General features: G+C 36.2%; 1 protein-coding gene across 1 annotated transcript in view; it reads left to right on the top strand.

Annotated features, from left to right (window-relative positions):
• The window catches only part of TUSC3 (tumor suppressor candidate 3), a 256,526-nt gene that overhangs the window by 158,075 nt on the left and 85,204 nt on the right, over positions 1 to 13,247 (top strand). Inside the window, 1 exon segment of the mRNA XM_039220697.1 lies at positions 6,440 to 6,529. Within this exon segment, the coding sequence (XP_039076628.1) occupies positions 6,440 to 6,529 (90 nt within the window).

The following is a 13,247-nucleotide window of genomic DNA, read 5'->3' as shown; positions in this document are numbered from 1 at the left end:
TGACCGATGGTAACTAGATTTTGTTAGGATCATTTTATAATGTATACAAATACTGTAGTGCTATGATGTACACCTGAAATTAATAGGAATGGTCTGTAAATGATACTTATGTTTTAAAAACTGAGGCCTAGTAGAATTGAGTTGGCTTCTCCAGACACTTTTGTACTGGAGCCAATTGCTGACATGGGCAAGAGTTGAAAACCCATTAAAGGTCTCAGCAAAGGGGTACTGTAGCGAAACAGAAAAATAAGCAGATGTTTTGGTACAAATTTCATTATTCTCAGCCATGCTTAAGTTGTTTGCTGATAGAGAATGGCTGAAAGCCCTAAGCATCAAGTCTAAAAGGCAGAGTAGGGTGTTTTTCAGTCTTGTGCTTAAACTGATGTGGGATCCACCTGTCTTTGAAAATCCTCTGAGTATAATCAAGAGAGATTGAGCTTTATCAGAGTCCATTACCCACCCACGACTCAGTCATTACATTTCCTGATTGGATTAAGGTGATTACACTTTACTAGTAAAGTTGACAGTATTAAAAAAAGTTGACAATTTTATTCATTCATCAGTTGATGGACACTTGGGCTATTTCCATTATATGGCTATTTTAGATAATGCTACTATAACATTGGGGTGCACGTATCCCTTTGAATTAGTATTTTTGTATTCTTCGGGTAAATACCTACTAGTGCAATTACTGGATTGTAGCGAATTCTGTTTTAAATTGGAGGACTCTCTATACTGCCATACTGTTTTCTGGAGTGGCTGTTCCAGTTTGCATTCCCAGCAACAGTGCACAAGGTTCCCCTTTGTCCACATCTTCGCTGATACGTGTGTTTTCTGATGATGTTGATTTTAGCAATTCTGACAGGTGTCAGGTGATACTCATTGTAGTTTTAATTTGTGTTGCCCTGATGATCAGTGATGCTGAGGATTTTTTCTTATATCTCTTGGCCATCTGTATGTCTTCTTTAGAAAAATGTCTATTCAAGTCTTCTGCCCAAGTTTTAATTATTCATTTTGGAGGCATTGCATTTGATAAGTTCTTTACAAGCATTTTGGATACCAACCTTTTATCAGATATGTCATTTGCAAATATCTTCTCCAGTTCCATAGTTGCCTTTTAGTTTTATTGATTGTTGGCTTCGCTGTGCAAAAGCTTTTTATTTTGATGAAGTCTCAATAACTCATTTTTGCTGTTGTTTCCCTTACCTCGGGAGAAGTATTTAGTAAGTTGCTACAGCCAGTGTCAAAGAGGTTGCTGCCTATGTTTGCCACTTGAATTTCGATGGTGTCCTGTCTCACATTTAGGTCTTTAATCAATTTTGAATTTATCTTTGTGTATGTTGTAAGAAAGTGGTCTACTTTCAATCTTTTATATGTTGCTGTCCACTTTTCCCAACACCATTTGTTGAAGAGACTTTTTCCAATTGGATATTCTTTCCTGCTCTGTCAAAGATTAACTGACCATATTGTCGTGGGTTCATTTCTGTGTTTTCTGTTTTGTTCTGTTGATCTGTGCGCCTGTACCATACTATTTTGATCATAACAGCTTTGTAATATAAGTTGAAGTCTGGAATTGTGGTGCCCCAGCTTTACTTTTTCAAGTTGCTTTGGCTATTTGGGGTATTTTGTGATTCCACCATACAAGATTAGGATTGTTTGTATTAGCTCTTGGAAAGTGCTGATGGTATTTTGATAGGGATTGCATTAAGTGTGTAGATTCCTTTGGGTAATATAAACACTAACAATATTTGTTCTTCCAATCCAATCCATGAGCATGCAATGCTTTTCTATTTCTTGGTATCATCTTCAAGGTCTTTCAACAGTGTTGCATAGTTTTCAGAGGGTACAGGTCTTTGACCTCTTTGGTTAGATTTATTTCTAGTTATCTTGTATCTTATTTGGTGCAATTGTAAATGTCTTTCTGCTGCTTCATTATTGGTGTATACAAATGCAACAGGTTTCTGTACATTGAGTTTGTGTTCTGCAAATTTGTGTATCAGTTCTAGCCATTTTTTGGTTGAGTCTTTTCGGTTTTCTATGTACAGTATCAGGTCAGCTGCAGATAATGGATATTTGACTTCTTTGCCAATGTGGGTGCCTTTTATTTCTTTTTGTTGTCTAATTGTTGTAGCTAGGAACTCTAGTACTATGTTAAATAACAGTGGTGAGAGTAGACATCCCTGTCATGTTCCTGACTTTAGAGGAAAAGCTGTCAGTTTTTCCCCCATTGAAAATGATATTAGCTGCAGGTTTTTCACATACGGAGTTTATTATGTTGAGGTATATTTGTTCTAAACCTACTTTGTTGAGAGTTTTATTATGAATGGATTTGTACTCTGTCAAATGCTTTTTGTGTATCTATTGAAATGATCATATGGTTCCTGTCATTTCTTTTATTAATGTAGTGTATCATGTTGATTGATTTGTGAATGAATGAGTTTTTAAGTATTGCTGGATTCTGTTTGCTAGCATTTTATTAAAAATGCATTTGTATTCATCAGAGTTATTGGCCTGTAGTTCCCTTTTTTTTTTTTTTTTTTTTTTTTTTTTTTTTTTTTTTTTTTTTTTTTTTTTTTTTTTTTTTTTGGTGTAGTTTTTATCTGGTTTTGGTATCAGAGTGATGCTAGTCTCATAGAATGACTTCGGAAGTTTTCCTTTCCTTCCTTTCCCTTTCCCTTTCCCTCTCCCTTCCCCTCTCCCTTCCTCTTTCCCTTCCCCTTCCCCTCTCCCCTCTCCCCTCTCCCCTTCCTTTCTGTTTTTTGGAATAGTTTGAGAAGAAAAGGTACTAACTCTTCTTTAAATGAATGGTAGAATTTACCTGAGAAGCCATCTGGCCCTGGAGTTTACTTTTTTGGGAGTTTTTGATTATTGATTCAGTTTCTTTGCAAGTTATTGGCCTGTTCTAGTTTTCTGTTTCTTCCTGTTTGTTTTGGTCATTTATGTTTCTAGGAATTTATCCATTTCTTCCATGTTGTGCATTTGTTGGCATTTAGATTTTCATAATTTTCTCTTATATGGTGTTGGTTGTTATTTCTCCTTTCTCATTTGTGATATTGTTTATTTGGGCCTTTCTCTTTTTTTGTTAAGTCTGGCTGGAGGTTTACCAGTTTTGTTGATTTTTTTTCAAAGAACCAACTCCTGGTTTCATTAATCTGTTCTATTGTTTTTTTAAGTTTCTAGGTAATTATTTCTTCTCTATTTTTTATAATTTCCTTCCTTCTGCTGGCTTTAGACTTCTATGATTATGATTGATTATGATTTCCCTAACTCCTGTAGGTGAAAGGTTAGGTTGTTTTAGATTTTTCTTGCTTCTTACGGTAGTCCTGTATTGCAATATATTTCCCTCTTAAGGACACTTTGGTTGCATCTCAGAGGTTTTGAACTTTTGTGGGGGGTTTTCCCTTTCATTTGTTTCCATGTATTTTTTAAGGTTTCTTCTGTGATTTCCTAGTTGACCATGCATTGTTTAGGAACCTGCTGTTTAACCTCTATATATTTGTGATCTTTCCAATCTTTCAATATTTTTTCTTTTGATTGACTTCTAATTTCATAACATTGTGTCAGAAAAGATGCATGGTATGATTTCAGTCTTTTGTATTTGTTGAAGCCTGATTTGTGACCTAATAAGTAATCTGCTCTTGAGAATGTCCCATTTTCATGTGAAATGAATGTGTATTCTGCTCTTTTTGAATTGAGTGTTATGAATGTATCTGTTCTGTCCATCTGGTCCAGTGTTTCCTTGTGTATTTTCTGTTTGGATAGTATACTAATTTAAATGGGGTCTTAAAGTCCGCTACTTTAATTGCCTTACTATTGGTTATTTCCTTTTATGTTTGTTAATGTTTTATATATTTGAGTGCTCCCGTGTTGAGCACATAAATATTTACAATTATTATATCTTCTTGTTGGATTGTCCCCTTTATTATCATATAATACCCTTTGTCTCTTAGTACTGTCTTTGCTTTAAAGGGTAGTTTATCTGATATAAGTATTGGACTCTGGCTTTCTTTTGATCTCCATTTGTATGATAAATGTTTCTCCATACCCTCACTTTGAATCTGTAGATGTCTTTAGGTCTAAAATGAGTCTCTTGTAGGTAGCATATAAATGGATCCATATGCGTATCTATGGTGTTTTTTTTTAATCCATTATGACACCTTATGTTTTTTGATTGGAATGTTTAGTCCATTTACACTTAAAGTAATGATAATTATTTAGTGCCATCTTAATACTTGTTTTGTTGTTTCTTGAGATTTTTCTGACCCTTCCTTGTTTCTGTCACTTTTGGTCTTTCCACTCAGAGAGCCTCCTTTAATATTACTTTGCAGGGCTGATTTCATGGTCATGAACTCCTTTAGTTTTTGTTTGTCTGTGAAACTCTTTATCTCTCCTTCTATACTGAATGATAAACTTGCTGGATAGAGTATACTTGGCTGTAGATTTTTCCAAATCAGCACTCTGAGTATACCATGCTACTTCCTTCTGGCATGCCTAATTTCTGTTGAGAAACCTTCAGCCGTCTTACCTTGTAAGTTAAGGACTTTTGTCTTGCTTTTTTAAAGACTTTTTCTTTACCAGTATATTTTGCAAATTCAATTACAATATGTTTCGGTATTGGCCTACATTTATTGAGTTTGACTGGAGTTCTCTGTGGCTCCTGAATCTAGATACTTGTTTCCTTCTCCAGATTAGGGAAGCTTTCTGCTATTATTTCTTAAAGTAAATTTTCTGGCCCCTTTTTGCTCTCTTCTTCTGGGACTCCTATAATATGAATGTTACTATACTTGATGGAGTCAGAGTTCCCTAAGTATATTCTCATGTTCCATAGTTGTTCTTCTTTCTCTCTTTTGTTCACCCTACTTTCCATTATTTCATCTTCTAGTTCACTAATTCTCTACTTCTTGCTCTATTTCTTCCAGCCTGCTATTCATTGCATCAAACCTGTTTCTAATCTTGTTCATCTCATTTTTCACTTCTGAGGGATTCTTTTTTAATTCTTTTAACTCTGTGGTAAAGGTCTCCCTGATGTCCTCTCTTTAAGCCCAGTGAGTATTCTTGTGATTGTTGCTTTAAATTCTCCATCAGGCACATTACTCACATCTGTTTCACTTAGATCTCTGGCTGTGGCCTTATCTTGTCTTTCATTTGGGATAAATTCCTCTGTCTTGGCATTTTTGTCTAAGTCTCTGCCTTCTTCTGTGTTGTTAGAAAAGCCAGTTATATTTTCTGCTGTTCAACATAATGTCCTTATGAAGAAGAGATCATTTAGCCCTTGAAGGAGTATCTCTGGTGTGTGCTGCACACACTCTGCTATTGTGTTATGGCTGCTCTATCCTTCATGCTGGTTATCTGCAGAGGCTTTCCTTGCCTACTCTGGGCAGTGTTTGGTCCTTGGCCTAAATGTGGCAAGTTTTTACTACGTGTGCCCTGGTCTGCTGGTGAAATGAGAACGGACACCCAACTCTACTGGAACTGAAGCCCTGCAGAACTCTATGTGGGGGACATGGTGTGAACAGGGATTTGTGCTGGCCTGAGGGGAGGGGCCCACCGCATGGAAACAGAATGGCATTCCCACGAGAGCGCAGGGGTGTGGGGCTTGGTGTCAGCAGGTCAGGAAGAGCTGTACTGCTTCCTGGATGGAGGAAGATGCCTCCAGCCAGGTTGTTTGCCTGCCTTCTCTCCAGGAACAGGGCGCTGCTTCTCTGGACTCTATCCCAGCCATGCCCTCTGACCTTTACAACTCTGGGCTTTCAGTTCCTCTTGTTTTCCAAGTTTCCAAATGACTTTGGGGAAGACGTTCTTGTTTTTTCCCCTTTTCCATGCTCGCTTGCCCTCCCTACCTTTCTTCTTCCCTCTGCTTTTCTTTCTCTCTCTCTCCCCTTCAGTATGACCTCTTCTGTCTTTTTAGTTGTGGAGTTCCGACAGTCTTCAGGTCAGTTTTCAGGGTATTCAGGATGCTCTGATAGTTAATCTAGTTGTGTTCATGGGACAAGAAGAGCCTAGAGTCACCCTACTCCACCGCCTTCTTCATCTCTAAGTTGAGGTCTGTGTGTTTAAATAGGTTAAAAACATTCTTTATTTTTACTATTTTATAATATATATATAATTGCTTTGAACTATGAACCTAGGTGATTAATAACCTATGCTTTTGACTGTCTTTGGTTAGGACATATCAGATTGTCACTCTACCAGATGCTTTATATATGTTACTGAATTTAATTTTTAACATACCTTTTTAGCATGGTTATTATGTCCATTTTATAGATAAATATGAGAAACAGGGAAGTAAGTAACGTACCCAAAGTCCCATAGTTAGTAAGTGAAAATCATGCTAATGGGTGAACTGATACATGATTTGTTAAATTCAGTTTCATGGCCATTATATTTTTAAAATGCAGGATTCTGATATTCTTTGACTCACGTATACACTTTTTTTCAGTGTATAGTATTTGCTATGACTTCTGGCCAGATGTGGAATCATATCCGTGGACCTCCGTATGCTCATAAGAACCCACACAATGGACAAGTGGTAAGTGCGTGTTCTAAGCATCCACATTTTGAACTTTAATCCTGTTTATATAGTAATCAGAAATTATGTTTAGTATTTAGTAAGAAAGGATTTATTTGTAAATTTTAGGTTTTTTTCTCTTCTAATACTACCTCTGCAGTATACATACACACACACGCACACGCACATGCACATGCACATGCACACACACAATATATGAATATATTACTTTTTTTAGGGTGAGGACTGCTTTGCTGTTTAAGAAAATTAGTGTACTGAGGCACCTGGGTGGCTCAGTTAGTTAAGGGTCCAGCTCTCTGTTTCAGCTCAGGTCATGACCTCATGGTTTCATGAGTTTGAGCCCCCCATCAGGCTCTGCACTGACAGTATGGAGCCTGCTTGGGATTCTCTCTGCCCCTCCTCTACTCATTCTGTCTCTGTCTCTCTCAAAATAAATAAATAAACTTAAAAATTAAAAAAAAAAGAAAATTAGCACATCTACCACATCAAATAGACGTTCATAACCTATTTTTTCAACTTTACATATTGTTGTAGTAATAATATGTAATGCCAGCAGAGGAACGAGGCATAGTTTGTAGTCAGTGTCCCATCAGTGCTAAATGTACTGTAGTTCAGAAGAGAGTGATATGAACTCTGGTGGTCCATTTATTAGAATGCTAAGACCTGTTTGCTATAAAATTAAAAGTGACATTAATGAAATCAGTAGCAAAGTTAATGTCAGTAACTACTACTGAATTTCCTTATTTTGTTGCTTTTCCTTCTTAGGATATTGTTTTGGGGAGGATTATTTTTGGGGTTTTGTTTTTTCTTTTTTTTGGTGAATTGGATAAATTGTTATAGATAAACTTTGAAAAAACAGATCAGCTGTCTTTGAGGCTTAGGATTTATTAAGTTGGTGATGATTAACTGTTTAAAAATGTAATTTTCTTCTGTAACGTTTTCATTTGGAGAACATATAGCTTTTGAGAAAATAATGTCATGACACCCTCGTATACCCATGGCCAAACAATCCCTAGCTCACAACCAATCCTTGGCTCCTCTATTCTCCCACTCAGTTCTCTTTACCTGCTGTTGGACTCTTTTGAAATAAGTGGTCAATGTCATTTCATTTCATACAGAAGTACTATCGTGTGTATCCCTAAAAGATAAGGTCTTTGAAAACCGTAACCATGTTACCACATCACTTAGAATAATGAATTCTTAATTTCTAAAATTGTGGTTCCAAACAAAATTTGCATACGGCAATATAGTTATAAATTCTCTGTAAAGATAATAACATAATCTTATGAGATTTATTCTTCACTGCTTCCAGTACTTCAAATGTGTTTAGTATGAAGGCCAACACATTACTTATTTCTTCTTCTACAGTGTGACTTTCTTTGAACTTCTTTGTGCAACTCTATCATATAGGGATATAATTCACTTCATTCACTTGTCCCCGACTGCCCAATCAGGTTTTAAGGACTAGTTGCTAATTGCCAGATTAGATACTACATAATAATCAATTTGGTCTCATTTTTGTGAACATATTCAGATTTCTCCTAAAGATGGCAATGATATGGAATCAGAGTTAGATTCTTTGGATGATCAACTCCCAGTGTCATTTAGACATGGGTTTTGCTACATGTGTATGTTTTTGAAATCTGTCACTACTTTGAAGAATAATTGAATGTTTTTAATATGCAGATGGAATTATTTTAAAGAAAAATAATTGGAAATAATTATCAAGCAAGTCTTTCTGACAGTCCTATTTGAAAGTGTAGGCCTTTCCTCTCCTCCCCCGTGCCTGCAGCATCTCCCTTTTCTGTTTTATTTTTTCTTCATAGCACTAACCATCTAACATGCTGTGTTATCTACTTATTTTGTATTATTTTTGTTTGCCTTTTGTCATGACACTAAGATATAAGTCCCTGACAGCATGACTATCGGTTTTTGTCACTGATATTTTCATATTGCATAAAGAAAGTCCTGACACAAAGATTTGATCACTATTATGTTCATGATACCTAAACATGTAAATTTAGGAAAACTTCTAAGTTTTTCATTACTGTTTTTGAATATTCTTTTAAAAGAATATTCCTTAGGTTCAAAGCATTAAGCATTGCTTTTTATTATTATTTGATTTGTTCAAGTATATAGAAAATTAATCAACATTCTTATGAAATGTGTTAACTTCTCTACTCTTCTGAGTTTTGGGCTAGGATGCTGGTAACAAAATACAGAATTACAAGAGGAAAACACCATTTATTAACTTGTATACTGCTGGTATACATGGGTGGTACTCAGGGAAAAATTTGTAAACACTCAGAGGTGACTTAGAGTTTATGCTCAAATACCATCTTCAGTTAAAGAAAGAAATGTGTGGAGGGGAGGCCACGTTTGTGAAGGTGACCAGGAAAAGTGAGGTATAGTACTCAGATTTAAGTCACAGGTGCCTTCCTTCCATTCATAAGGGTCTAAAGTTGTCTCCAGAAATTAACCTTTGTCCTTCCTGGTAAGGGGGAGGGTGGAGGGACACCTTCATAGATGTATATGCTGCTTTTAGGCAGATTGGGGAGGGCAGAATGCTTTTCTTGTATCTGCTTAGTTGCCTTCAGCTCAAAATAATTCTTATGATGGGAGACAGGGGACAAGCTGAGGGCAAAATACACACTGCCCCACCCCCAGGTAGAATATGTGTGATATTCCTAGGACACTCCTGGCTCCCCAAGAACAAAGGAAGGGGGTTTAAGTGCTTGCCATGGTCATGGGGGAAACTAAGCCAAATGAAAAACTAAATTCCCTTACTGCCTGTAGCCCCTTGAGAAGTCCCTGAAACCGACAGAACGACTTCCCTCTAGGAGCTCAGCCTGGATGGTGACACTTTGCTAGGGGCAAAAGAGAATCTTTGCTTAACATTATCCCAACCTTGAGGATCCTGTAAATCTACTTCCTTTATCTCACGTACCCCAAGATACATACTGGCAATCATACTCCAAGCTTATTTCCCCACCCCCCACCCCATATACATCTGAAGGGTCTCATAACTGAGGTTTTATTAGACAGTGATCAGTGGTGTTTCCCTAGCAACTGCTAGCCCCTCAAGGTCCTGGAAACCTTGCTTCCAAAGTTTCTTAGAGAATTATTTTATCCCTGACCCCCTCCCAACCTGAGGGTATATAATGAGTCACCCATCACAAGCCCAGTGCAGCTCTTTCTGTCCCCGTGCTTTACCTTTTGCACCAAAGACATCTTCAAGAATTCTTCCTTGGCTGTCAACTATGGACAACCCCACCATCACCCCAAACGTCATTATTTACACCAGTGGCATATTTTGAAGTGTCATATCCTGCTACCCTTTGTTCTTACTGTAATCTCTATTAATGTTTCAACTACTGCTTTTCTAATACATCTGCTCTCCTTACATGCAGTTTACTGGAATAAGCTCCTACAGTGTTTGTGATGATGATGGGTGTGACCTATTGCTTACTCAATACATGTGAATATTCGTGAAACATAACTTGTTATAGGTATAATGTTAATATGTATGGACCTGAGTTACCAGTATCTCAAGAGCCTCTCTATTTCCTGAGATATAATTCCCTTTTTTACCTGATAACTCTACTACTTTGCAAAAACCCTAAGTATTGGCATATTTGTACTGTTGCTTGTTTCCTAAATATATGCTTTATTTTGCTGCTTGCATTCCTAGAGCGTCCTTTGTATCTATGAAATCTCACCTGATTTGCCATCCTGCTGAGACGTGTTCCTGCTTAATGACACTGAAGTGCTCCCTACTTGCTTTATACATTTATTAACATGTAGTTAGTGCACTTATGTATGTATGCATTTTTAGCATAATTTTTTAATGTTTCACTTATCCTATTTTATTTTTTATTTTATTTTATATTTCAAGATTTTATTTAAATTCCAGTTAATTAACATGTAGTGTAGGGGCACCTGGGTGGCTCAGTCAGTTAAGTGTCCAACTTCGGCTCAGGTCATGATCTCACGGCTCGTGGGTTTGAGGCCCACATCAGGCTCTGTGCCAACAGCTCAGAGCCTGGAGCCTGCTTCAGATTCTGTGGTCCCTTATTTCTTTGTTCCTCCCCAGCTTGTGCTCGTTCTCTCTCTCAGAAATAAATAAATAAATATTAAAAACTTAAAAAAAAAACATATAGTGTAATGCTAGTTTCAGGACTAAAGTGATTCATCACTTACACATAATACCCAGTGTCCATCATAACAAGTACCCTCCTTAATGCCCATCAGCCATCTAGCCCATCCCCTTACCCACCTCCTCTATGGCAACCCTCAGTTTGTTCTCTGTAGTTAAGAGTCTATTTTGTGGTCTTTCCCCCTGGGTTCAACTGTTTTGTTTCTTAAATTGTACATATGAGGAAAATCATATACTATTTGTCTTTCTCTGACAGCTATCCCATTTTAGTCAAGTCCTTAGACATAGCAGAGTTTCTCTTAAGCTATTTTTTATCTTTACAATTGCATTTAGCTTGTTCTCAATAAATGTTTTATTAAATGATTATAACGATTCATACTGGGAGATTTTTGTTTCTTAAATTGGATTATTTTAATTCTCTTTTTAATTTTTTTCTCACTAGTCAGAAGAATAATAGGATTAAGATGTCACTGTTAATTCAGCATAAATCAGTTACTAACCTTAATGTGACACAGACATTGAAGGTTCAGATTAGAGACACATTTTCTCTGTTTATTTAGAAAAGTATTTATTTTCCACACTTCGGTATTACTGTTTTTCACGTAGAGATGGGCATGGCCCTTAGGAAAAAGCACTCTGATGGCTCAGAGGAACACATTAAGAGATTTTTCTCTATTTTTAAAGGGAAAAGCATTTCCTTCATATGTACATCTTTTAACATATTTATCTTAACTTTCAGCAACGTAATAAAAATTATAGAAATGATGAAATTGAAACCATAGCCACAGTATTTTAAAAAAAGGATTTTGTTCCAAACTCTTCATCCCCCTGTATTTTATAAAAAAACATAAAGGTCTTAGAAATCCTGAAATTTTTGCTACAGAAACAGCTGCATTTGTGTATCGCTGGCCAGAAACATGTGGATACGGTTGTAGGTTTATGTGAGATATTCACTGCTTACAATATAGACCAGGCCTAGTATATTCCCACTGTGTAAAGGGAAGGCTGAATGTTGCCCATTAGTATGTAGCTTTTTTCTTGGTTTGCATTTTAACATATTCCAACAAAATTTCTCTTCCTGCCTTTTTATATGCATAATGTCAACATACAGTGAAACAGGAAATTATGGTTTAAGTTTTGTTTTAATGAATTGATTTACATAATAATGTGTTTTCATATTACCGAAACAAAATAGAAGATTAACTTTGCTTTACAAAATGAAATGGTTACTGGTACAGAACTTTAAATAATGATTGCTCATTAGAATGATAATAGCAAATGTTTTTCTTTATAATAGATGTATTTAAATTTTAAGATATAACTTAAAAATTAGCTATCCTTCCTTGGTAATTTCTTCATATTTTAACCTGCATTTCTACAGAGAAGTTACCCTGTAGGATTTGCATTATTATAAAGAGGCTCTTTACCTTTCAGTGGTATGGAATAAAATGACAAAGGGAGCATCTTTGTATATAAGAGGAATTTAATAATTTGGCATTAATTCTTGATGACTAATGTACATTTAGTGCAGTAAGCTATATAAGACCGTCATTTTTATTGTTTTTCACATATGTAACCATTTCAACTTAGATTTTTTAAGAAGTCCATTTATTTAGAGAGAGAGAGAGAGAGACACAGCCAGCATGAGTAGGGGAGGGGCAGAGAGGGAGACAGAGAATCCCAAGCAGGCTTTACACTTTCCACACAGAGCCTGATGTGGACCTGGAACTCCAGAAGCAGTGAGATCATGACCTGAGCCTAAACCAAGAGTCCAATGCTTAACCAACTGAGCCACCCACCCACCCTCTCCACTTAGTTTTAAAGATTTATTTGTAGGTAACACCTAGCCACTCTCTCCACTTACATTTTAAAGACTTATTTGTAGGTAACAAATAAGTTACATAACTTATTTGTAGGTAACTATTATACACAAAGATCAGCTAATTGAATTGTAATTTTTGTTTACTTTTGCAAAATTACATAAATGTTTTACTTCAACTCTATCTTAGATAATTGGAGGGATTTGTGTTAAAATCATTCATCAAGAATTATTTCAGTGTTATATTAAAGTGAAGTAACTTTGTAAATACCTTAGGATTGCACTGTGAAGGTCTCTGTGATTTCAGACATAGTGGATTTTTCCCCCCCACTTTTCTATCAAGTTGTTAATTTCTAAATAGAATTCTGGGTGATGATTAGGTCTTTTGTGCCAAATATTAATTACATAAGGAGATTGCCATTTCTCTTGTATAAGTAAGTTTTTAATAGAATTTGGCTTTATAACATCTAATGTTACGTTTGTTAAGCATAAAAGCCACATCAGTTATTAAAAGGCTTCATTTTGTTTTTTCCTTCAGACCTCCCAGTTTTCACTTAGGGCACTTATTTATTAGATATAGTTCAGTATTATCACTTGATATTTTAAATTTTAAGTGGGGCACCTGGGTGGCTCAGTTGGTTAGGTGTCTGACTCTGGCTCAGGTCATGATCTCATGGTTCGTGAGTTCGAGCCCTGCACTGGGGTTTGAGTTCACAACTCAGCCTGGAACCTGCTTCAGATTC

The sequence above is a fragment of the Hyaena hyaena genome, unplaced genomic scaffold (genome assembly GCF_003009895.1).
Source record: "Hyaena hyaena isolate Hyena2069 unplaced genomic scaffold, ASM300989v1 scaffold_17, whole genome shotgun sequence".
NCBI classification, from domain to species: domain Eukaryota; kingdom Metazoa; phylum Chordata; class Mammalia; order Carnivora; family Hyaenidae; genus Hyaena; species Hyaena hyaena.
This window is presented reverse-complemented; position numbering and strand designations above follow the sequence as displayed.